The sequence below is a fragment of the Solanum tuberosum genome, unplaced genomic scaffold, assembly GCF_000226075.1.
Source record: "Solanum tuberosum cultivar DM 1-3 516 R44 unplaced genomic scaffold, SolTub_3.0 scf00476, whole genome shotgun sequence".
Lineage (NCBI taxonomy): Eukaryota > Viridiplantae > Streptophyta > Magnoliopsida > Solanales > Solanaceae > Solanum > Solanum tuberosum.
In genome coordinates this window covers 228,553-252,785 of record NW_006239409.1, presented here as the reverse complement: position 1 = coordinate 252,785, position 24,233 = coordinate 228,553, and the positions used below count along the sequence as shown (strand labels likewise).

General features: G+C 30.6%; 2 protein-coding genes across 4 annotated transcripts; both read left to right on the top strand.

Annotated features, from left to right (window-relative positions):
* The first annotated feature begins 9,092 nt into the window (after nt 1-9,092).
* On the top strand, nt 9,093-16,312 carry LOC102582172 (auxin response factor 3-like). 3 transcript variants are annotated; one of them, XM_006364253.2, is made up of 12 exons: nt 9,093-9,389; nt 9,517-9,852; nt 10,023-10,079; nt 10,499-10,678; nt 10,798-10,882; nt 10,970-11,060; nt 11,134-11,298; nt 12,086-12,205; nt 12,324-12,399; nt 14,093-14,255; nt 14,407-15,588; nt 15,969-16,312. In XM_006364253.2, the coding sequence occupies exons 2-11, from the start codon at nt 9,526-9,528 to the stop codon at nt 15,384-15,386; spliced, it is 2,244 nt and encodes a 747-aa protein (XP_006364315.1). In that variant the 5' UTR covers nt 9,093-9,389; nt 9,517-9,525; the 3' UTR covers nt 15,387-15,588; nt 15,969-16,312. The 3 variants fall into 3 exon arrangements, with proteins under 3 accessions (XP_006364315.1, XP_006364312.1, XP_006364313.1); XM_006364250.2 differs by having other exon boundaries at nt 10,496-10,678; XM_006364251.2 differs by lacking the exon at nt 15,969-16,312 and having other exon boundaries at nt 10,496-10,678; nt 14,407-15,666.
* Nucleotides 16,313-17,055: 743 nt separating this feature from the next.
* LOC102581840 (MLO-like protein 12) lies at nt 17,056-22,518 on the top strand. Its single transcript, XM_006364249.2, has 14 exons — nt 17,056-17,330; nt 17,706-17,763; nt 17,884-18,038; nt 18,376-18,492; nt 18,904-18,964; nt 20,365-20,453; nt 20,584-20,658; nt 20,757-20,845; nt 20,933-20,982; nt 21,074-21,114; nt 21,411-21,584; nt 21,683-21,718; nt 21,920-22,048; nt 22,130-22,518. Exons 1-14 carry the CDS (start codon nt 17,202-17,204, stop codon nt 22,433-22,435), a joined length of 1,509 nt encoding a protein of 502 aa, XP_006364311.1. The 5' UTR covers nt 17,056-17,201; the 3' UTR covers nt 22,436-22,518.
* Nucleotides 22,519-24,233: the final 1,715 nt, after the last annotated feature.

The following is a 24,233-nucleotide window of genomic DNA, read 5'->3' as shown; positions in this document are numbered from 1 at the left end:
AAGCCCTAGTTTTAAATGGACTTGAAAAATCATATCCTAACACTGCCCCAATAACGAGTTGGATTGGGCCCCATGGGCTAAGCCGATTTTGACGACTCTACCAATATGTTTAGCACAAATAAAATTTCAAGAGTCAATATGTTGTTAATAATTGAAATTTACAATACGTTTTACATAGTGTCCAAACTAAATAATACATGTTACTTCTTTGGTCTCATTTTATGTGACACAAATAGATTAATTTTTTGAATTAATCGATTTTTTTACAAGCAATCAATTTTAATTTTAATTTTTTATTTTTTTATATATTTAAAAATTGCGTAAAAAATATTATAAATCATGATGATTAATAACTTAAAATATTTTTTTATATATTTTTTAAAATTATTTTAAGTTATTAGTTATCATGATTTATATATATTTTTTACGCAATTTTTAAATATATATATAAAAAAATAAAAAATAAAACATAACAAATTAAAACAAAGAAAAAAAGTAGGCAAACGTATATATAAGTGTGGAACCACACAGGTGAAGCATGCATGTTGACTGTCACCTGTGTGGTTATTCACACTTATATATAAGTAGTAGATAGTAGAACCGATCAAATTGATATCTTAAAATCAATATTTTTATAATAACGCATCTATTATCTCGCAATTTTGAATAGTACGAATACAATAATATGACTAGGTAAAAGGGTGATATAAATATATTGATGAGGGTTAGCTACTGTTGCGGAGTCAGCGAAAACATGCATACACAAATTAAGACAAGAAGAAGAAGAGAGATACAGAAATGAATGAGTAAAAGCAAAAGCCCCCGCGAAAAAGTCGAGGGTTTTGTGTCAGTGAAAAAAGAGGACAGAACCAGAACCAGATGATGCAGAACCAAAGCAATAACCACTCCCCTGCCCTGCACTATTAATATTTGCTTTTTTTATATATCTTTTGCCAGTCATCACCTTTTTTTCTTGACGTTTAAATTCATATACACCGTCCAATTTCAGAGAAGCATTCAAATCATTTCTCATCTTAGCATAAATTATTGATTTTATTGTTAAATTATTGACGGTTTTAAAAACATCCTTTTACTGAACTAAGTAAATTCAGATATATAGTGATATGTTACATGACATAGCAAGTGATCAGAAATATGAAACTTTTAATAAAAATTGAGAGAAATGTTGAAATAATCTTCACTCATGTTGTAAGATTGTAGATGTATTTAAGTTCAGTTAATCAAGTAAATGAGTGTTTTAAAAACTATCAATAGTTGAAGATGAAACTAATAATTTACGTCAAGTTTAGATGTGTTTTCAATACTTCTTTATTGATAGACTAAAAAGTACTCTAGCTTTTAAGTAAAAAAAAGTCAAATTTTAAATGACTTTTAAATCAAAAAATAAGAAGTATGAGGAGTCTGATTTTTAATTTTTAAGTTTTATTTAAATTATTTTAAGTTAATTTTAACTTTGTCACACACTTTTAAAAGCTGAAAATAAATTTGACTAACTTTTAAACCAACTCTGTAACCAGCAGAAATGACTTAATACTATAAAATAATCTTGACATTGATAACATATTCTCTCTTCGTTTAAAAAAGAATGGTCTAATTTAGTTTGACATTGAGTTTAAAAAATAAACAAAACTTCTCAATATTGTGATTCTAAATTAAAGTTACGTCAATTATATCAAGTAGAAAAATAAAATTATAATAATAGACTAAAAAAAAAAAGTATGTCGAATCACTGGGATTGTTTGTCTTGACCCTTTTTTGCGGAGCATCTTCTCAAAACATATGCTGCTGCGCTGTCAGTCTCTCTTTTGTTTTTTTCTTCCTCCCTAAATTATCATATTTCTTTCTTTCTTCTTTTGGCTTTTACTCATCTCATCATTATCTTCTTCCACCCTTTTGAAAGGTTATGTAGTTACCAAGTAATCTTATATATTACTAGTACTTGTACTAGATTCTTTTTGTTTTATTAGTTATTAGTTAATTCAATATCAATATGGTTGCTTGCTACAATTGACAAATGACAACAATTGATTGTATTTTATAATGTAATTAACTAAATAAGTCAATCAATTCTAGGCACGTGTTATCTTCAAATTCAAGAACCATTAGTCATATTTACTCTTAAAAAATATTATGTTTACCTTTTATTATATAGAGCGAGTCGCTTTCGGACTATAAATATAGTTGTAGTCTGTAGTTATCAATATTTCTATACGCATACATCTAGCAGAATACTTCTTTAGTTTGGGATGAAATCAAGCCAATACATACAATAGGTAAAGAAAAGACTCACATTTCATAGTGCCTTGGGAACGACCTATTGATTCTTGTCAATCATTACAATCAGAATTGGTTAGCCTTCGTTTGCTTCATTAATGACGAAGTTATGAGTTGTGGTGAATCCATATTGCTACTATAATTATCATCCAATTTTGAATACATATTTAATTTGCATTGTTTAGTTTCATATTGCCACTTTTATTATCATACGCTAACGCCCGCGTGGAAATTAATCAATGCATGCTTGGCGATTGATCGCGTAATTTTTTTTCCTTTATCCATTAGTAATATTCAATATTCATTTCTTGTTACAAAGTGAAAAAAGATGACATGACTTGGGGTCATTTTAGAATTTTCGATTAATTAATTGAGAAAAGTTTAAAGAACAAACAACAATATAATGAAGTAACAAAATTATTATACAAAGTGGACTTTGCTGAGTGAAAGGAAAAGAAAAAGTAAAATTTCAATAGCTTTCTTAATTAGTGCTGTACAACCAAAGCGTTGTTAATTAGTCACAGTTTCTATGATAAGTAAATAGGTAAATGTCATCAATTAAGTTTGCTTCTTTGTATTGGTGAGTTGAAATTAGTTACAACTTACAACTTTTGCCACCAAAATTGTCGAGTGATAATAATTGTATTACCATCACGCTTTTTAAATCTATTCTTTTGATAAATTTATTTTTAAAAAAAATATTTTATTGATTTCAATTATTAGTGGTTTACTCGTTTTGAATTAAAATCATTTATATATAGATTCGTCTCAAAATATTTGACATTTTAGAAAATAAAGAAATATTTTTTTCAAGTCCACCCTCAATATTATTTTTATTAGTGAAGTGTCAATTGATTGAAATATTTACTATTAAGGATATTAAATATTTCTTAAAGGGAAACGCGAAAAAAACTTATATGACAAATAATGTATGAACATAATACTTAAAAAAAATTCTTTATAGAAGGAATATGAAGACAATCCAAACATTCAAGATTTCAATTATCATGCCTAAAGAGATTAGTGCATTATAATAATGATTACGATTATTATATTAATCCTATATTTTTTAGGATAAGGTTTTGTGAATGGCTATTTCCATAGAGCAAATCTTCACGGACAAAATATAATCATTAAAGTCAAAACTCCGGTCTTTATACCCTTTAAAGCAAGTTAAGGAAATTTGCTAGCTTGATTGACTCAAAAAAAATATAGTATTGAACTTAATCCTTCATCTTTAATAATATTTCATTTGATCTCTCAAAATTCCTTATAAAGCTAATATTAAAAAAAAAAAAAAAAAAGAGGTATCAACGGATATAATCTTAATATTTGCACACGGATGAAAACCATTTATATTTTTTAATTTTAAAAGCTAAAATTAAAAAAAAAAAAAAAAAAAGAGGTATCAACGGATATAATCTTAATATTTGCACACGGATGAAAACCATTTATATTTTTTAATTTTACTTTAAAAATCAAAGGCCCCTTTACTGTAGTTTACTTTTATAAATATTTATTCTTCCATTATTAATCTTTTTTTAACTTCTTTAAAATTATGAATTTTTTTTCAATATTTATAATCAATGTAAGTAATTTTCACCCCCTCACCAAGTTCACACCCCATAGTATAGTTTTCAAAGGATAAAATAGTAATTTGACATGGGAGAATGTCATAAAAAATCATAATTAAGAATTTCAGTCAGTTCCCTCTTAATTATAAGAAGTAAATGAATTCTTAATCCATATATCCAAGCATAAAATATTACTGTACTATATTTGGATTATTTAACAAGCAATTTGAATGGGTGCATAAGTAATGATTATCACTTTCTTAGTAAAAAAAGTCATCACCTCCTATAATTAGTGTTAGAGAAAAATTCTTAAATAGACCATTACCATAAGCGACAAAGTTAAACAACATTATCAAAAATTGGTCAAGGGCAACATAATGATAAGATTAAGATAAGATTTACGCTAAAATATGATAATTAAGTGTAACAAAATGATGACACTACCAATTGCCATTTTTCATTTGGTTGATTTCCAAAATGGCACGCACACGTGAGCCCTACACTTACATTATTTATCTATTGGTAAAAGGAGATCAACTTTTTGCATTCCATAATGCTTTCTTTCTATTGTTTATCTTTTGTTTCTTGAGTAAATAGGAGTATGTTTTATATTCTAACTTCAATGTTAATTCATTGTTAGATCTTTCACTTTGGATTTCCGATGATGGCGTAGTCTAAAAGATAATTTTATAAAGTTTCTTGGATCAAGATGGATAATGTGTTATGTACTTGAATTGTAATAAGTATGATAATAAAGTCAGACTCTTCTTTAATACGGTGATAAAATGAATCTAACAAGGACGACTGAATATATACCTAAAGGATGTGTTGTGACGCTCAAAGCAAATCTGAACAATTGATAGCGGATTAAAAAAAGGGACTAACAGACTTCTATAAATTGACAAGTTTTTGAAAAGGATGTATACAATATCTTCGTTGAATTTCACATCAGAATATAAAGCTGTCAAAATGAACTTGAATCGTGACATAAGTTAGGTAGAAGAGATTACGTTGAAAATTTCCAACCCATTTTAAATTTGAGGCTAATTTACGTAATCTATTTTCGAGCTCCAACTTTATGAGGCTTTGTTGACCTAGACCTTGAGGCAATAAGTAAATAAAATAATTATTAATTGATTTTAACTTTAAAAGTATATAAATAAAGAAGATGAAGGGAAATATCATTTTTTAAAAATCACAAGTGCACGTAATAAGGTTAGAGGTTCTTTAGAATAAGATTTTTTAACACTTTAACTGTTAGTTATAGTAACCTAGTTGGCCAAACATTTGAAAACTAGAAACGTTTATTTATTTTTTAAAATTAAAGGGTTTGACTAATCTCTTGGAAAATATAACTGATTTTGAGTGATAGTAAAATAAAAGGCAATAGTTATTTCTTTAAAATACTTTCAAAATCTTGAGAAACCAGAGATTATTGCCCTAATATTGACAAAATCATTTTTAAAATTGATTAGTCAAAACATAAATTTTTAACCTCCAATTTTTTAGTTTTTTTTTTTGAAACTTATTTCTAACAAAAAGTACTCTTTAAAAGAAAAAGAGTTTGAAAGTTTGGTTTGCGGGATATGGTCAACAATTTCGATATAAATGCAAAATTATTTTATCCAACATCTAATTAAGTTCTTTATTTTGAAATTAGCAATTTTAGGATTAGTTCAAATATAATTTGGTCAAAAAGTATTCTTATAATCATTTTTTGTATAAAAGTTATCTTTTATTTAAAAATAAATATATCATTTTTAAAGGATATTATATCAACAACTTAAATATTTTTCAATGAAAGATAGTTTTGTTCAATTACATATAATTTACGAGTATTTCTTTTACCTTTTTCCGCTTTAAAAAATATATGCACTTTAGGTGATGAAAGTAAAATTTTATTGAGAAAATTTCATAAATAACAAAGATAATGGACATAGTAAAATTTTATAGCTATAGTTTTGTTAGCTATGAAGGTCGCAATGTGTATATTTCGTTTGTCAATATATAAACAAGATAATTTATTACAATTTTTTCATAAATCGTATACAAATAGTTAGGGTAAACATATACAATTCTAGATTCATACAATCAGTAACCGAACTATACAAATTCTAGATTTACACAATCAAAAAATTCAAATAACAAATTTCACAAAATTATAGTCACGAATTAAAAATAATCAAAACTATAGTTATATTACATAATATACTCTAGACATTTGTCATTCCGCATTATTCTCCTAATTTTAGACACGAATGTGAAGTCTAACGCGCGTGGGCGTGGTGTAGAAACTTTATCCAAACAAAGGATAAAAGCGGTTTTTTTTTTTCTACGATCAAGTTAACCCGTATTTGTCCGGGTTAGTATTTGGCGTACTAAAGTAAAGTCCAAACAGTGATTTGCTGGCTGTATCCCCCACCTACTTTTCTTTTTGGATTGCATATTCGATGTATAGAGTCGAATAAATTTAGATTTGAATCAAAAAGTTTTAAAAGAAAAAATGCTTCTTAATAATAACGACTTTGTATTTAGGATATTTTAAATACAAAACTTCGAATTAAGAATAAAAAACCCTTTTTGGTGGCCCCACGTACTCTAAATAATGGAGTAATATGTGTCGAGTTCTTAGCAATTCAATTCTATGACCAGTGATGAAAGAAAAGTCATTGCCTTTTCTTTATTACTGTGAGACCAGACTAGGGACAAGTTGACACAGCTACCCTTTTGGTATAAGTAATTATCAAAATTAGTACTTACAAATAAGTTACTATTATGATTCTGCTTTTCCCTTATTCTTTTGCCAAATTTTAAATTCATGTGGACCACCTTAATTTTATGCTAAGGTTAAGGTCCTTTCTATACACATATCAAATCATTAATGCAATCATAAATTGATTGTAATTTCATAAATGAATTTTGAAAAGAGTAATATGCGTGTAATTTTATATCTATTTTGTGAGTTTTGAAGATAAAGATATTATTTTCGATAAATACTTGACTCACATAGAGTTGACAAATGAGCGAATTAGTTTAAATTTTGACGAATTAAAAATGAATTGGATTATTATCCATCTTCATGATAAATTCATATGTTCAGTGCATGCACTTCCTCCAAGTAATTAATTTCCCTTTTTTGTTCTATTACAGCTTGTAAAATTCTCCAATACAAATGAAAATGAATTGAACAATTTAAAAGGAACTAATAAATTATTATGCATGAAATGCAGGGAGTAATTCTAGTACTAAAAGTTGTGCTGGCATTGTGTTTGGTATAAGACAAAATAATTTCTTTGTAAATTAATTTCAGAGTTATTTGAAATGGGAGAAAATTAAATGATACTATAGTTATTTATAATCGCAAGTACCCATTCTCCTTCAGAAAGTATCTCAAGTTTTATATAATTTATATCACTTGCAATTTAATGTAAATATGTTGTCATCCTTTAATATTAAAAATTATTTACATACCCTATGCCTATTGTGCACTTTCTACATTATCATATGCCATAAATAACTTTTTACCCTTTATACTCGATCAAACAATATCTAACATTTTTTTTCAAGGGAAAATAAATACTATATCTGCATAATAAAAATCTTATATTAGCATGCAAATTAACTGAAAGAAATGTAAATAATCAAAAACTTAGTGAAGATTGATCTCTTAAATTTGCTCTTTCACAATACCTTTAATGTTTAACATATACACTAACATGGAATTAACAACCGACATAGTTTTATAGCTAAACATTAAAAACCTCATGCTAATTTCATTTAACTACAGATTAGCGATAAACCAGTTATCTAACAAAGTTTTAGCGATGGATTATCTAGGGATTGCTGACAAATTCAATAGCTAATTCCATGTTTTCTTTGCAATGATATTGTCTAATAAAAGTTCGAAAAAAAATAACTATAAATGCTACTCTCCTTGGTAAAATGGAGTGTTTAGACACACATTTCATTCACACCTACCATAGAGGCCAACCCCAATCTGTGTTTGAGACATGTTAGCCATTATAGCTCACAAGAAAATAAAGTGAATAATAGTACCATACTATACACTCATTATTAATTTTAATTTATAGTAACCAAACTAGGGTCGACAAGTTGTCATTGAAATTAATACACTTAAAATATCAATTAATCCTTTCGCCAAAATTTGTAATTTTCGACAAGGACAAATTGACAACTGATAAATGGTTCTTCTAATCTGCAATTTTATACCACATAAATCTGATACATGTATTTTTTTCTTTTTCAAGTTGTATAAAGTAGCGTACCAAGAAAATTTCGTTATCCAATATATTTATTTTGATTATTATCTTAACTTTATATCAATGTCATGTAATTATTTTCGATGAAGCGGCGTCCTGTGACGACGAACAAAGGTATCCGACAATGTACTATAGCCTTATTTTTTATAAGATATTTTGCAAGCCAATACTGACACAACTATAGTATTTATTTCTATTTTTTTTTATTAAGCCAACATTTTTATAAGTCTACAAAATTTTGGAGTGATTGATGTTACATACAACTTGCATATACATTCAATTCATGATATATAGACAAGAAGAGACAATGTTAATTAGTAGTAGGTGAACTAATAATGTACATGTATTTATTTAAAATCTCAAATCTGCTCATATTAACCAACATATATTTATTTAAATACATAAGTTAAGAAACAAAATTGACTTATTTAATACGAGATGGACATCGAAAAATGTACATTCTGCGTGGGAAGTTGCTAATTGTTGAAGAAATAAGTCATTCTATTTGTCTCAATGAATAACTTAATAATAAAGTACCTTAAAATCAACAAAAAAAAGACCCAATTATTTTTGCTTGATTTGGTTAAAACCAAAAAAGAAATGAATAAAATATTATTGTGTCTGGAAATATAGAGTCAAATTTGAACCAAAAAAATTAAATAATGTTAAACTGGACATGGTAGAGATTTGTTGATTAACAAGGGGACACAATAGACATCCCCCGAAAATACAGGGAGTTTTTATACATTCCCCTTTACCCCCTTTACCCCCCCACCCCACGCCCACTCAGAATGACCAGTCATTATCTGTATGATTATTAGACATACAGTATCTTATATGTATACGTTACAAATCATACTGTATCTATAGACTATACATACATCTAATTATAGACAGTCATACTATTCGTCAGTTTCCCCTCACCCCCACTCCCACCCCCTACACCCACACTATACCCAGCAGTTGCAGCGCTGCTCTAGCAGCTGCTGCAATTTGCAGGTTCATCTATACGTACAACTTTTTCTGTATCTATTTATGTGTTTATTTGTATCTATATATCTCTCTCTATATATATATGTGTATGTATATGTTGTGAGCTGTGAAGGACACTTACATAAAGTGTGATTTGATATGTAGAGAAAAAGCATTTCACTTTTTAGAGAGAGAAAGCAAAGAGAGAGAGAAAGAGAGGTCATCTTCTTTATGCAATGCGGTGAGTGCGCAGTTGAACTAGCAAAAGGTACTATCTGTGTTAATTACTCACTTTATTATTATGTCTCTGTATTTAAACAGATACATATATTTATGTGTGTGTATATATATATGTTTAGGAGTTCTGAGAATTTCTCTCTGTTTATTAATCTTAGGGTTTAAAGATGATGTGTGGACTTATTGATCTGAATACTGTGGATAACGATGATGCCGGAGAGGAAACGGCGGCGCCGGTGTCATTGGATTCACCGGCGTCGTCGTCGGTGGCGTCAGGAAGTTCGGATTTGACGTCGTCAACTACGCCGGCGGTGGCATCGGTGTGTATGGAGCTCTGGCATGCGTGTGCTGGACCGTTGATTTCGCTGCCGAAGAAAGGAAGTGCGGTTGTGTACCTACCTCAAGGTCACTTGGAACATTTATCTGAGTACCCGCCCATAGCCTGTAATCTTCCTCCTCATGTGTTCTGTCGCGTTGTAGATGTGAAGCTACAAGTGAGTGTAATTTTCCTCTGTTTAGTGTCAATTTTGTTGAATATTTGGGATCATTGGTTGAACTATTTGCCTGTGTAGTTTCCTCTTGTTAGTGTTAGTGTTGATTGTAGAGAACCGTGAATATTTGTTTAGTTACCTGGCATTTGGTTGCCATATGTGTTCAATTACAGGCAGATGCGGCGACTGATGAGGTCTATGCACAAGTCTCACTAGTTCCTGACAATCAGGTATTATGTGCTTCCATTGTTTTCTGATTTTGATTTGCTTTTCTAGCTGCTTAAATTTAGTTCCTTTAGGTATAATTTGGTAAGTAGAAGCATTGTGAGGGTGATTTTATTTTAGTCCGATTTAACCATTGCTATTTGATAACCAAAATTGGAGCTTTATTCAAGCAGTAAAAAAGAGAGAAGAGAATCAGGCAAATACGAATTACTATGTGGTTTGGCTAGGAAGGTGCTATTGTCATTAACTTTGATATGTTACACTTTTTTAAAGTTTAGGCGGATGCAAGTTCTTGTTGATAAAGTAAGGACTTGTTGGAATGCTTGTATATTATAATTTTAATCATGAACAAAATTTACTGAAACTGTTGTTTTATTGATTTCTTTTCATTGAGTTCATTGTAGTATTTTTAAATCATTAGCAGATTGAGCAGAAATGGAAGGATGGAGACATTGATGCAGATACTGAAGAGGAGGAAATAGAAGGTGCAGGAAAATCAATAACACCACACATGTTTTGCAAAACTCTTACTGCATCGGATACCAGCACTCATGGTGGTTTCTCTGTCCCTCGTCGGGCGGCAGAAGATTGCTTTGCTCCCTTGGTAACACTTTCTTTAAGCACACTTGAATTGTAAATAGTAGATGAGAGTGTTTAGATGGATTGTATGAGTTTATACCATTTTAATGTCTGACTTACAGTAGCACATTGTTGTTACTGCAGGATTACAGACAACAGAGGCCCTCACAGGAGCTGGTAGCCAAAGATCTGCATGGTATAGAGTGGAAATTTCGGCATATCTATCGAGGTATGGTAAATTGCTATGCTTTTATACATATTAATTGAGAAAATGCTTGGGCTGGGTGGATGATGAATAAACTTTTTCACACTGCAGGTCAGCCACGACGGCATCTGCTCACTACAGGATGGAGTGCATTCGTAAACAAGAAGAAGCTTGTTTCTGGTGACGCTGTTCTTTTCTTGAGGTGTGAAAAGCTAAATCTGGAAAGAAGTTCACATTATGTTATTTTATTTCTCATGTTCCCAATATTTCTGTAGGACTGGAGATGGAGAGCTTAGGTTAGGAGTGAGACGAGCTGCCCAAGCAAAAACATGTTCTAGTTATCTGGCTCGTTATAGCAAACCGTTGAATGTTAGTGGCATTGAAGATGCCGTTAACGTCATATCTAGCAGAAATGTCTTCAACATTTGTTACAACCCGAGGTATTCAATGTCTTAAAGAGATCCTAGCTTATGCTATTCCAATACTATTTTATTTCAGAAGTTCTTTTAATTTCTTTATGCATGTGATGGTGTCCTTTTCTAATACTTTCACCCGCTTGTATTTAAGTATTTACTGTAATTCAAGGCTTGATTTTCAAATGTTGAACAACTGACTGGATGTGAGTTGAAGTGCTTCATGTGGATTGGATAAAGAGGGGAAAATTACTAATTTTTTTTGGGAGGTTTTCTTTAAATCATTATCTTACCTTTTACTTTTCCTTTTGTACCTTGAAAATTTCTTGTTTACTAAGCTAGAGTGCAGTCTGAAAACAATTGATCTTAGGGGGAACAGTAGAGTTTTGCTTAAATAGACATTATATTGTTTTATGATGAAAGTGGAGGAATGCTGTCACTTAGACATGGGAGTTTGGGAACCCATCTACTGCATTTGAATGCGCTGGGTTCTGCTCGTTTACAAATTCCATATCATGAATGTTTCTCTAAAATTTAAATCAGTGGATTTGTCGGACAATGTACAAAGGATTTATGTCAACACAATATTTGAAATGGAGTTCTTTATACTTGTCTTATGAGATTGAGCTATTTATTGGCTTAGTTTGAGGTCCTATGAAGTCTCTGTAGCACCATTATAATTAGTAGATCGTTTTGATTTCTGAATTAAGTATATTTACTTTGGTCTATTTTGTAAGCGATTACTTTCTATCCTAGAATCTACTTGTCCATCTCAGTCCATTTTCTCTTAGTCCTGTGGATCTTTTTATTTCAGGGGTAACTCATCGGATTTCATTGTACCTTACCACAAATTCTCTAAGACTCTTGCACATCCCTTTTCAGCTGGAATGAGGTTTAAAATGCGCGTCGAAACAGAAGATGCAGCTGAGCAAAGGTTAGTCTATACTTTAATTTATTTTTTTTGTGCGCTTTAGGCTTGGTTCAAGAAGTGGTTGTTTACACTTTCGGTGATTCAAAACATTGTACATCAATATCTGATGGGTATGTATCAGGTTCACTGGACTTGTTGTGGGATTCAGTGATGTAGATCCAGTTCGATGGCCAGGTTCGAAATGGAGGTGCCTTTTGGTATGCTTCCTGTCCTGCACTCCTCGTATTCGAATGGCGTAAAGCTTAGATACTCCACTTAAGTCTTAACATCTGGTTAAGTAATCGTAAATAGAGGAGGAAGTTCTTTTCTCACTCAGGTTAAATGGTTGTAGGTATGGGGGCTGATATTCTATTTGGCACAGCGTGCCTTGGTTGAGATAAATAGAACCCTTGCTCATGTTTGTTACCTAGTTTCTCCTTTCTCATATATTGATAAAATGGAAACAAGAATAGTCTGCATATGTAGATTTAGTTTTCTAGGTAAGGGATGTTTGCAGTTCGATTAATAATTTGTTTTTCAGATGTTGGAACCAATCCAAACCAATTAAGTTGTTTTTTCATTGCTTAGGTTACTGTTGGATTTTTCGCACTAAAAAATGATCTTTTTCAGCCTTTTTACTTTATTTCTAAAATACTCCCTCCGTTCACTTTGACTTGTCATTTATTCCTAAAATAGATTTTCAATTTTACTTGTCACTTTTGACATATCAAGAAAAGACTAATAATTTTTTTCCATGTCTTACCCTCAACATTAAATACTTATTTCCAAATCATTTTCTAAGACATCATTTAATAAGAGATAGTTTGGTAAAATATCTATATCATTAATTATTATCTTGATTGGTGTGCCAAGTCAAACTGTGACAAGTAAAAGTGAATGAAGGATGTATAAGATAATATACTTCTAAAGACATTAGGTTGACCATATTCCAACATAACACAACCAAATCAATTAAATTGCTAGAAAAGAAGCTAGTATGTATATATATATAAAGTAATGTGTGTAGCTTTGCATTGTCAAGAATTTAGTTATTTCTAAGGAATATAATCAAATTTCTTACAATGAATTCATTAAGATTACTTCATTAATACAGCAGGCAGTGTTAATACTATGTAAACAGTATCTGAATGACTCAACAGTAGTCATATATTATGTTATGAGTTTAGTACATGAATTTCCTCTTTACAGCGAAGAATAAATGAAACGGTTGACACCATCTTGGTATATGATCAATGAATACTTTCATTTCTCCAAATAACTTGTAATAATAAATGAAGAAAAGATCTTTCTATAACTCTAGTATTTGTTCACATTGTGAATGTCTGGAGACTAGGTCTAGATATGCTAACATAGCTGCAAAAATTGTATAATGTTTTCACTAGTGTTTTGCAACTTTTTTCAACTTAGATAATTCCTTTATAAAGTGTGGGTGGAATGATTACAAATAGACGAGAAACCTTTTTTAAAACTGCCAAGTTTATTTTATACTTGCAACCAGTAAACCACAAGATTTGTTGTTTCAGAGTTTTGCTATTCATTTGGTAATATAATTACAACTATGGAAAATTCATGCAGAAGTATCTCAACATTGAAATTACTTCTGATACTTTTTAGGACTATGTTTTTGATCACTTCTAGGTAAGTTCACTTTAATTTATTGAGGTCACTTACATGTGTATATTTCTCCCCTTGGAATGTAATGTAATGGTTAGTTCTAGCTTTCTTCATCCTTCTTTAGTGAGCTAATGAAACCTCCTGCTTTTCGACCAAACAAAGTGTTGAATTAGTTGGACATCTTAAATAGTGGTTCCAATGTGCACAGTTGTTTTTCTCATGTCTCTAGAAACTTTGTTTTGGCTCTCTTAATGTGTTACTGAATGGATATTTCAGGTCAGATGGGATGATCTTGATGTTTCTAGACATAATAGGGTTTCACCATGGGAGATTGAGCCATCTGGTTCAGCTCCTGTGTCCAGCAGCTTGGTGATGCCTTCTGCAAAGAGGACCAGGGTTGGCTTTCCTATTTCAAAGGCAGATTTTCCAATTCCTAGAGGTTTCCCTTCATTCCCTCTCTCTCTCTCTCTCGCGCACACACAGCACACCACGTGCATATAGAGACACACTCACATCTCATTCCTGCTTGAATTCAGTAGTATGATACTTCTGCAATGGTAATAACTAGTCTGTGCCTTTATTTCTTACAGAAGGAATTGCAGTATCAGACTTTGGGGAATCTTCTAGGTTCCAGAAGGTCTTGCAAGGTCAAGAAATTTTGAGGATGCATGCTCCTTATGGTGGACTTGATGCTCGGAGTCCTCGTCCAGCGGGGATAAGATGCTTTCCTGGTTTTCCTAGTTCTGGGATATCTAGAATGGGAAACAGCATCAGACCCCTGCTTGGTGACACTGACAAGTCCCATGAAAGCATTGGCTTTAGTGAATCTCTTCGATTCAATAAGGTCTTGCAAGGTCAAGAAATTTTTACAAGCCCTCCTTATGGGAGAGCTCAAGCTGGTATCCAAATGCAGGAGAAAGGTAGGACTGGTATTTTTGTCGGTATTCAGGTTCCAAACCATGGAAACAGGTGGCCTGCTCCAAATCAGGATAATAATACTCGTTGCAAGCCAATTAATCCTGTCTCAGCATCATCACCACCTTCTGCACTCACTTTTCAGCATCCAAGCCCTCCAGCTTCAAAGTTCCAGGCTATGTTCAATCATAAACATGGGAAACATGATCTTGGCAACCAGGCTTCTTTAGATATGTCTGAGAACTGTTGTAGGTATCTCACATCTGGTTCACATACTGAGGACATCAGTAGGAAGGAAGGTACTCAAGGAATGAGCTCTTTTGGTTTCTTAAAGGAGCAAAAGCAAACAGGAATTTCATATCTTTCTCTTGGGACACAGTCGTCATTCAAAGGCAATCAAAACTTAGTTTCCACATGTAAAACCAGTTGCAGGATCTTTGGATTCCCCTTGACCGAGAGTAAAATAAGTGCAACTAGAGCGGAAACTCCCTCTGAAGCTGTGTACTCACTTGGTCTAGAAACTACATTTCTCCCTTCTGGTGATGGAAAGTTGCAGCCAGGGCCACCATTGGTGACTAATGTTGTGGGAACAAATTTTACTAAAGTAAATGACCTCTATGCAGCAAGAGATGTGCTTCTTGATATTGCTCTGTAGCAGGTGTTTGTTGTGAGGTTGTGCTAGAATATGTAGACTGAAGGATGTGTGTGCAGCATTATTGATTATTAGATTTTAGTAGGCCCTGTAATCTTCTGGCTGTTGAGTGCGCAAGCATTTGGTTGCCAGTAGAATGCTTATCCAGGGATGAAAATTGAGAGTTTTTAATGAAGATTGATACTGTTGAGGAACGTATGTGCTTGTAAGTACCTGCACTACATATTTCACTGATCTACTTTCATATATTATCAATGCATAATTTCATGAAAGTTTCAATAAATAGTTACTTTTTGTCTATTGGGGGGAGCATAGCTGTAGATGGTCTGAAGTTTAAATGTTGATTGAATAATTAAAGTTCACTCTATAAGAAGGAATTCCAACTGTGGGTGTTTTCAATGAGATTCTGTTTGGATATTCTCTCAGTTACTGGTTCAATGTACCAAGACCTAGTTTGGTTTTCCCGGCGATGTGGCCTTGTTATTTTCCAGTACTCTTTAGCAGTCACTTGGTTTCAGTTCCTAAATTTTGCTTTCGATAACATGGGTATGAGCATGACTTTATATGAGTTATTTCACATTGCAGGAAAATTTGGTGTGTGTTCCTGTGACGCTGTTGTACTATGATGTAACAATTGGAAGTTGTGTTGCTGCATCAAAGATGTCTGTATGATAATTGTACTCTGCTTGAAATTTTCTAGTGGTTTTTCTTTTAGGATTGAGATGACTTTTGTATTTGTATATTCATTTACCTTGTCTAGATTTGCTGTGAACTAACTCAAGTTCTTGTAAAACGGTAAGTTTGTTGTAGGAGCTCTCATCTCAGGAACACAAAATTGTTAAGGAATTGTCATGTATAGTCCAGCAATTAAACAGGCTTCATATAGTTTCCTGTTTGTTATTTGATAATCCTGCATTCCTTGATTTTCATTACTGTATTATTATTAGTCTCTAATTGTGGAAATTACAAATTATTAGTGTCATGCCGAAACATTTTTTTGAAGTTTTTGTTGGGAGATTAGTACATACATCATCTTGCATTTGTGCTTTGATACGTAAAATTCGTGTGGCACAAAAAAATTGACCTCAGACAACCTTTATTTCAGTGAGCTCTTCCTTCATGACTGATAATAAATTTAGATATGATATTATGGTAACAGCTACCTTATCAGCTTTTTCTTTTATGATTTCTCATTTCCATTTTTGTTTTTTTGGATATGAATTTCGTTCATATTGTGCTATTCAATATCAATAGGCTAAACATCACCCTTGAAACCTACCAATCAACATGCATGGTCTATCATATATTGGATCAGATATCACAATTCACCAGATTAATTGTTTAAGAACATGTTTTAAATTCAAGATCTGTTTGATACCTTTTTCTAGCTCAAGGCTAAAGACATTATAGGTGAAGAACTTTAATTCCTCTGTTTCGAAATAAGTGTTACCCTAGCGAATATCACGTCCATTAATTAAAGGTCACACTTATTTTGGGAGGAAGAAATAATATATTAGGCCCCAAAAAGTTGAGGAGTTGGTGTCTGATACTCTTTAATAGTATTCTTTACTATGCTTGCTACAGTGGAGTTAATTTGGTCTTTGTGATGTCCATTTCCATGTCACAGTAAAGAGACCAAGAATATTGTAGAACTTCTCAACAACGTCATGACCTTCGTGTATTATTTGGTTTACATCTTTTGACCAAAACCTAACCTTTTTTCAACTCAATAATGGCTATAATACTAGACATCTTCTGTCTTTCATTAAATTCCTAAACAAAGAGATTTTTAGCCTGAGAAAATCAGACAGATCATATATGGCAGGTTCAAACAACAGTAGTGTCATAACTTTGGAGACAACACCAACATGGGCTATTGCTGTTGTGTGTTTCATTTTAATTACTATTTCCATTCTTATAGAACATGTCCTTCATCTCTTAGCTAAGGTATGTCTCACTCTCTATCTATCAAATAATGGAGTAATAGTTTAAAGTTTGGTTTTCTCTTTAGTAAGCAATAAATAGGACAACTCAGTGCAGTAAGCTTTCATTATGTGTATAGGATTGAGAAATTAATTAAAAGAGTACGCTGATCTATTGATCTATATATTATACGTCATCTTGTCTTTTATTTTCGCATGAGACTGTTTTTAGATTGTTGTGAAAGTTACTGAATGAATCTATTTCATTCTAATTCGATCTAAGAAGAAAAAAATCACGCTCGAATTTGTAACCTACTAATCACACGACAACAACACTTACTATTGTTGGTTAGGAACCAACATCAAATTTTGATTGGTTTTGAATTCATTAACCTTGTAGTACTTCAACAAGAAGAGGAGGAAATCTTTGATTCAAGCTCTAAACAATATCAAATCAGGTACTACTAATTAATACTAACAAAATTTAAATGAATATATTACTATTTGTTTTAGCTAGCTAGCTAGAATATTGGTTGCTTAACTTTTGTATATAAAATTGTTTTTTTTTTAATTTGAAGAGTTGATGCTTTTGGGATTTGTCTCTTTATTGCTGACTGTTCTCCAAAAGCCTATTGCCAAAATTTGTATCCCAAAGGATGCTGCTCAGACTTTTCTTCCTTGCCAAAGCTTGACAAGTGATGATGTTGAGGAGGAATCAAAATGTGAACAACAGGTATTTTTTTTTTATTGTAAATTTAATTAAAGCTACAAGATGTTTAGTCCAAATGAATTCTCACTGCTAGAAATAGAGACCTTTTTTCCTCGCGAATCAATAGGAAATTTATGTTATGAAACATGATTTTCCTACACCATTCCCACCAAACTAGCTCACTGAAAACACTCATGTTGGAAAATTAATTCCTATTGAAATACCGAGAAGAGCAAACTGGACATTTTTGCTTTTTTCACCGATTCAATTAAAATATCCGTGGGAATAGCCAGTAAACATTTTTCAAAGGGAAAATAGTGGTTTTTTTAGTAATATTTATGTGTTCAAATTTTATTTTCAGGGAAAGAAATCTTTGATATCAAGAGCAGGTGTCCAGCAGCTTCAGCTTTTAATATTTGCTCTTGCTTTCTTTCATATTCTTTCTTGCATCCTCACCTTCAGTCTTGGAACACTTAAGGTAATTAATTAAACTTGTTTAATTGTGTAGTAAAATCACCTTTATTTTTATTTTTGTGACAGAAATATTGTTTTAAGTGATTTTGTGTGTGAGAGATATCAATATATAATAAAGTGATTTTTCATTACAAAAAATAAAAAAAATACTCTACTACATATTATCACTAATATGATAATTATGTAGTGAGCAATCAATTCCAAACATCATTAAAACCAACAAAACAAAGAAGTAGGGAAATTGAAATCGAAGTCTTATATTTGAACATTATTATTTGTGCAACTGATTGTCAGTCTTATAGACAATTTGGCAACTATTGAAGATATTGTAGCTTGAGTTGGACATTTGCACATATGTTTGTGATCATATGTGTATGCTATTCTTACTTACTACTGTTTTTTGGTAAATGGTCAGATGAGAAGATGGAAATTTTGGGAGGCAGAAACAACAACCTTAGATTATCAATTTTCACATGGTAAGCTCCTGTCCTAAAATATTAATTATTCTGAATTAAGAGAAGATTAGAAATGTGGCAAGGGCAATTTAGAAAGAAAGAATTAAATATCTTTTTAACGTAAAATATTAATTATTCTGAATTATTCCTTACGTTCCTATTTACGTGTCGTTCTTACTAAAAATAGATGTTTTTTAATATTCGTCATTTCACAAAATCAATGCATAAGTGACTCTAATATTTCTATTTTACCTATTAGCCTTGAAAGTAAGTAATTCATGTTCATTGGTCAAATTAGTTAATCAAAGTAAATTAGTTCATGTTCATTTATTAAAAACTTGAATATAAGAGAAAGCTAAATAAGGATATAATGATAAAGTTAGCTGGTTATTAAGAGGCGTGAAACCTAAAATGGTAACAACTAAATTAAAAACGTTGGAGACTTGTTTAGAGGTTAAAACATCAATTATTCATATCGCGTCTCCATGCTGTAGGGACATTTATTTCTTGTCTCAATTAAACACATTATTGTATGAGCAATTACTATGTCCCACGATATAGGCTTAATAAGGAAAATGTTTCACGAAAAAAATATGCAAGTTAGGTATACCGTAAACGAATATTCTCTTATATGTCCATTTTTAATTGTCATAGTTTCTTTTTTTAGAGTCAAACGATAATAACTTTGACTAATATTTTACGATGTATTTTTTCATCATATTGATATGCAAAAAAATGAAATTTATAGTACTTTTCGTATAGTTTTTGAAAATCTTAATTTTTTGTTTAAAATATCAAATTAATGTAATTTAATTTAACTTTGAAAATTAATCAAATTGACTTTCGAAAAGCGCAACATGACAATTAAAAGTGGACAACATCGGAAGTAATACTAAACACATTTTAATCTGTTATTGTATGTTTATTTCTAAATTTTTTTATTTTTTTCAATAGTAAATATAGACAGTAGACTTATTATAAAGTAATTTGTAATTGTATTTCAATGATATCATTATCTAAATATGTACATAGAAATTTCAAACTCTGAACTTTCAACATATATAATAATAAAATAATGACAATTTCAAACAAAGACGTGAGGGTTCAACTCAATGCTCTTTCCCCGAAAGAAAAAAACGTGCAGGGTGTTTTTTTTGTTGTTGTCATGTTTGGTTTAGTTCGTTTAAACATGTTTCTTTCCATTTTGATAAAAAAATTAATTTCGATTTTTTATATATGTTTAGGATTTTGGAATATTTGAATATATCTTTAATTTATGATCATAAATTCAAAAATCCTCTTTTCTTTTATAAACTACATATCTAATCAAAATAGAACAAATACACAACATTCCGATTTTCTATATTGACAATAAAAGAATCTTCCCTTGTTTTGGTGTCTAATTAATTAATGTTTTATAGATCCAAGGAGGTTTCAACTAATTCATCAAACATCATTCGGAAAGAGGCATCTCAATTTTTGGAGTGAACACCGCTTTCTGCGTTTCCCAGTAACTTAATTCTGTCTGCTCTGATATCATATTAAAGTGTGTCATTATTTTATCTAAAAATTTAAACTGTTAAAGAAAATACTTTTATTACTTAATTATATTCTCACAGTATGTTACTTTTTTGTGCTAGGTTTGTTTGTTGAGGCAATTTTATGGATCAGTATATAAAGTAGACTACGTAACTCTCCGGCATGGATTCATAATGGTATTTACAAAACTCATTTTGCTTTTATGTATGATGAATTAATTACAATATTTGAGATTAGGGCATATACTTACTTCTCTTTAATTTTTATTAATTAGGCACATTTTGCTGAAGGAACAGAGTTTGATTTCCACAAGTATATAAGAAGAGCTTTAGATAAAGATTTTAAAGTTGTCGTGGGAATTAGGTAACTTTATTATATATGTGGAAAAATGCATTTTTCATAATTTAATTACGTAGCTAATTACATTTTTGGTTTTGTTTGTTGATGCAGCCCATGGATTTGGACCTTTTCTATGCTCTTCATATTCTTCAATGCAAATGGTAAATATTGTAGTACTATATAATAACTGTAACAAAATTGTCAGCAAAATTTATTAGTATATTATTGATTTTCATTTGTTTATTTTTGTAGTGTTCCATAGCACCTATTGGCTTCCTTTCATTCCTCTAGCGGTAAGCAAATTCCATTCACTATCTGAATTTCACCTTATTGGTGAATATTTGACTCTCCGGTCTTCACCTCGTAATTTCCTCCCCTACTAATTCCCCTTCCAATCACTACCTACCCCCCTATGTAATTAAAAAAATAATTAAAAATTAGTGACTAGATATATATATATATAGGGTTAAGACATAAGTACAACTAAATTATGATCGATATCCTAGTGACATGCCTTTTATGCTGATATGGCACTGTAAAATTGGCTTATCCCAACATGTATTGTCGTTTCCCTATGAAATAAATACAGATGTTAGTGGTGGTTGGAACAAAACTACAAGGCATAATCACAAAAATGTGTTTGGAGAGCAATTATAAGTCAAGTGTTGTTAGAGGAAACTTAGTGGTTAAACCTGATGATCAATTCTTTTGGTTTGGAAAACCCAAACTTCTTCTTCATCTCATGCATTTCATCCTCTTTCAGGTACTATTTTATCCTTTTTATTTTCACCTCTTTATTATTCACTTCTATATTTATATTTATTCATTTCAATTTCTTGTTTTTCGGAAAAAAATCTTCAGAACTCATTTCAGTTGGCATTTTTTACATGGACAACGGTAAGCGTTATGATTTAAAATTATTTTTTTTTATGTTTTTTTATTTAAACTATTGAATTCCCTTGATATAATATAAATTGAAGATCGAACTTACAAGTCAGATAAATTTACCAAATATCATTTTAACAAATATGGAACTTAATTAGCATTTTAAATAAGATTCTTAACTAATTTGTTGTTTTTTTAATGTTATTTGAACAGTACAATTATGGGTTAAATTCTTGCTTCCACCATAAAACAGTAGATATTGTGACAAGGCTTGTTATGGGAGTGCTTGTTCATTTTCTCTGTGGATATGTCACATTGCCTTTATATGCTCTCGTTACTCAGGTTCATACATACTATTATAAAATATTATTTTTCGATTCGATTCGATTCGATTTAATGGTATATACTTTCTTTTTTTAACAGATGGGAACCAAAATTAAAAATAGTGTTTTCACTGATGGAATGATTAGTGGGATAAGAAGATGGCAAGAAAAAGCAAAGTGGAAATTGGCTAAAAGAAGCAATTACTTGTTAGCCCAAAATTCTTTGGATAATTCATTATCTTTAAATATTTCACCATCTTTTAAAACTTCATTGGATGTTACATCATCAACCGATACTGAAAATGATGAAGAAATTGTAGATGGTCAGAGCCAAATTCAGCAGCACACAGAATTTGGATCTTTTGGTGGCTTTCACTTGAGTACATTTAGAGCAGCACAACACTAGAATATTTATAGTGTAATTTTTAAGTGGCGAATTTAGAATTTAAAGCATATATATTTAGAATGAACATGATCTTATTATTTGTATACACTTTATCGTTGAGTGACAACCAAGATAGTATGGAGGGAATGTGGATCAAGCCCACTAGGAGAGAATGGATTACAACTAAAATGGGCTTTCATTTCCATCTTCCATAAGTGGTCCAAAATTATCATTTAGGGTGTGCTCGCCTGCTTGGTACGGAAGAAAATATTTTTCAGAAAAATAAGTTAGTTTTTTGTTTTGTTTACGATGTTTATATTAAGAGCAACTTTCACATATAGCAAATAGAAAAAATCATATTTGTATGTTATAACTATAGTTTGCATAATTGCGCTCTATAGCAAATTTTATGTTTGCTATGGAGCTTTTGATTTGTATAATTCGCTAGATACATCCAATTTTATACAAATTTGTTCAGTTTTGTATAAATTCATTTTAGACTATTGTAATTTGTATAATAAGATCTGTATTTGTATAATTATAAGTGTATAAGACGAAAATATATGTATTTGTATTTGTATATACACTTTTCTCTCACTTTATACAAACACAAACACATTTTTATACATTTGTATACCAAATGGGTAATTGTATACCGAACCAGATGACAAAAAATGGGATGTTCCTGTGAATTACAAATAAAATAAACTATGACTGTAGCATTTAATTTGAATTAATAGTTTGTTATTTCATACAATTTTCCCTTATATTAATTGATGTATAATTTTAAATTTTGGGAAATGGTTTGAAGGATAAGTAATTAGTGTTGATGGTAAAACAATTTTTTTTAATTTTATTTCCTTCATTTGTTAAAAATAATAAATAAAAATGAAAATTTATTTTAAAATATTAACAAATAAAAGTGAACGGAGGAGTAACATGCACCACTTATTTGCCTTGATTTACATGCAAATCATGCAATACTTAGCCGCCCACGTTTATTTTCAATTAATAATCCTTGTCAACTTATTTAAGCGAATATATATATAAATATATTCGAATCTAATCATGTTAGGACATTGGTGCTAAGATCATTCAACAATAAATGTTATAGAAATCAACTTTTCGATATAAAACTTTAGAAAAGATATTCCTTTGGTCAATTTTTATTAAGTAACTTTCACATATAGCAAAAATAAAAATTATATTGGTATGTTATAGTTATAGTTTGCATAATTGCGCTCCATAGTAAATTTTATGTTTTCTATGGAGCTTTTGATTTGTATAATTCGCTAGATACATCTAATTTTATACAAACTGTTCAGTTTTGTATAAATTCATTTATACATTGTAATTTGTACAATTATAAGTGTATAAGACGAAAATATATGTATTTGTATTTGTATATACACCTTTCTCTCGCTTTATACAAACACATATATTCGAATATATAATCCTTGTCAACTTATTTAAGCGAATATATATATAAATATATTCGAATCTAATCATGTTAGGACATTGGTGCTAAGATCATTCAACAATAAATGTTATAGAAATCAACTTTTCGATATAAAACTTTAGAAAGATATTTCCTTGGTCAATTTTTATTGAGCAACTTTTACCTATAGCAAAAATAAAAATCATATTGGTATGTTATAGTTATAGTTTGTATAATTGCGCTTCATAACAAATTTTATGTTTGCTATGGAGCTTTTGATTTGTATAATTCGCTAGATACATCTAATTTTATACAAACTGTTTAGTTTTGTATAAATTCATTTATACATTGTAATTTGTACAATTATAAGTGTATAAGACG

What these genes read in the sequence shown, in the direction of transcription:
- LOC102582172 (XM_006364250.2), top strand. Translation starts at nt 9,526, where the DNA reads ATGATGTGTGGACTTATTGATCTGAATACTGTGGATAACGATGATGCC. An exon ending in AACATTTGTTACAACCCGAG is followed by an intron (nt 11,299 to 12,085) that starts GTATTCAATGTC and finishes TTTTTATTTCAG; the next exon opens with GGGTAACTCATCGGATTTCA. An exon ending in GAAGATGCAGCTGAGCAAAG is followed by an intron (nt 12,206 to 12,323) that starts GTTAGTCTATAC and finishes GGTATGTATCAG; the next exon opens with GTTCACTGGACTTGTTGTGG.
- LOC102581840 (XM_006364249.2), top strand. Translation starts at nt 17,202, where the DNA reads ATGGCAGGTTCAAACAACAGTAGTGTCATAACTTTGGAGACAACACCA. An exon ending in TCTAAACAATATCAAATCAG is followed by an intron (nt 17,764 to 17,883) that starts GTACTACTAATT and finishes TTTAATTTGAAG; the next exon opens with AGTTGATGCTTTTGGGATTT. An exon ending in TATATGCTCTCGTTACTCAG is followed by an intron (nt 22,049 to 22,129) that starts GTTCATACATAC and finishes TTTTTTTAACAG; the next exon opens with ATGGGAACCAAAATTAAAAA.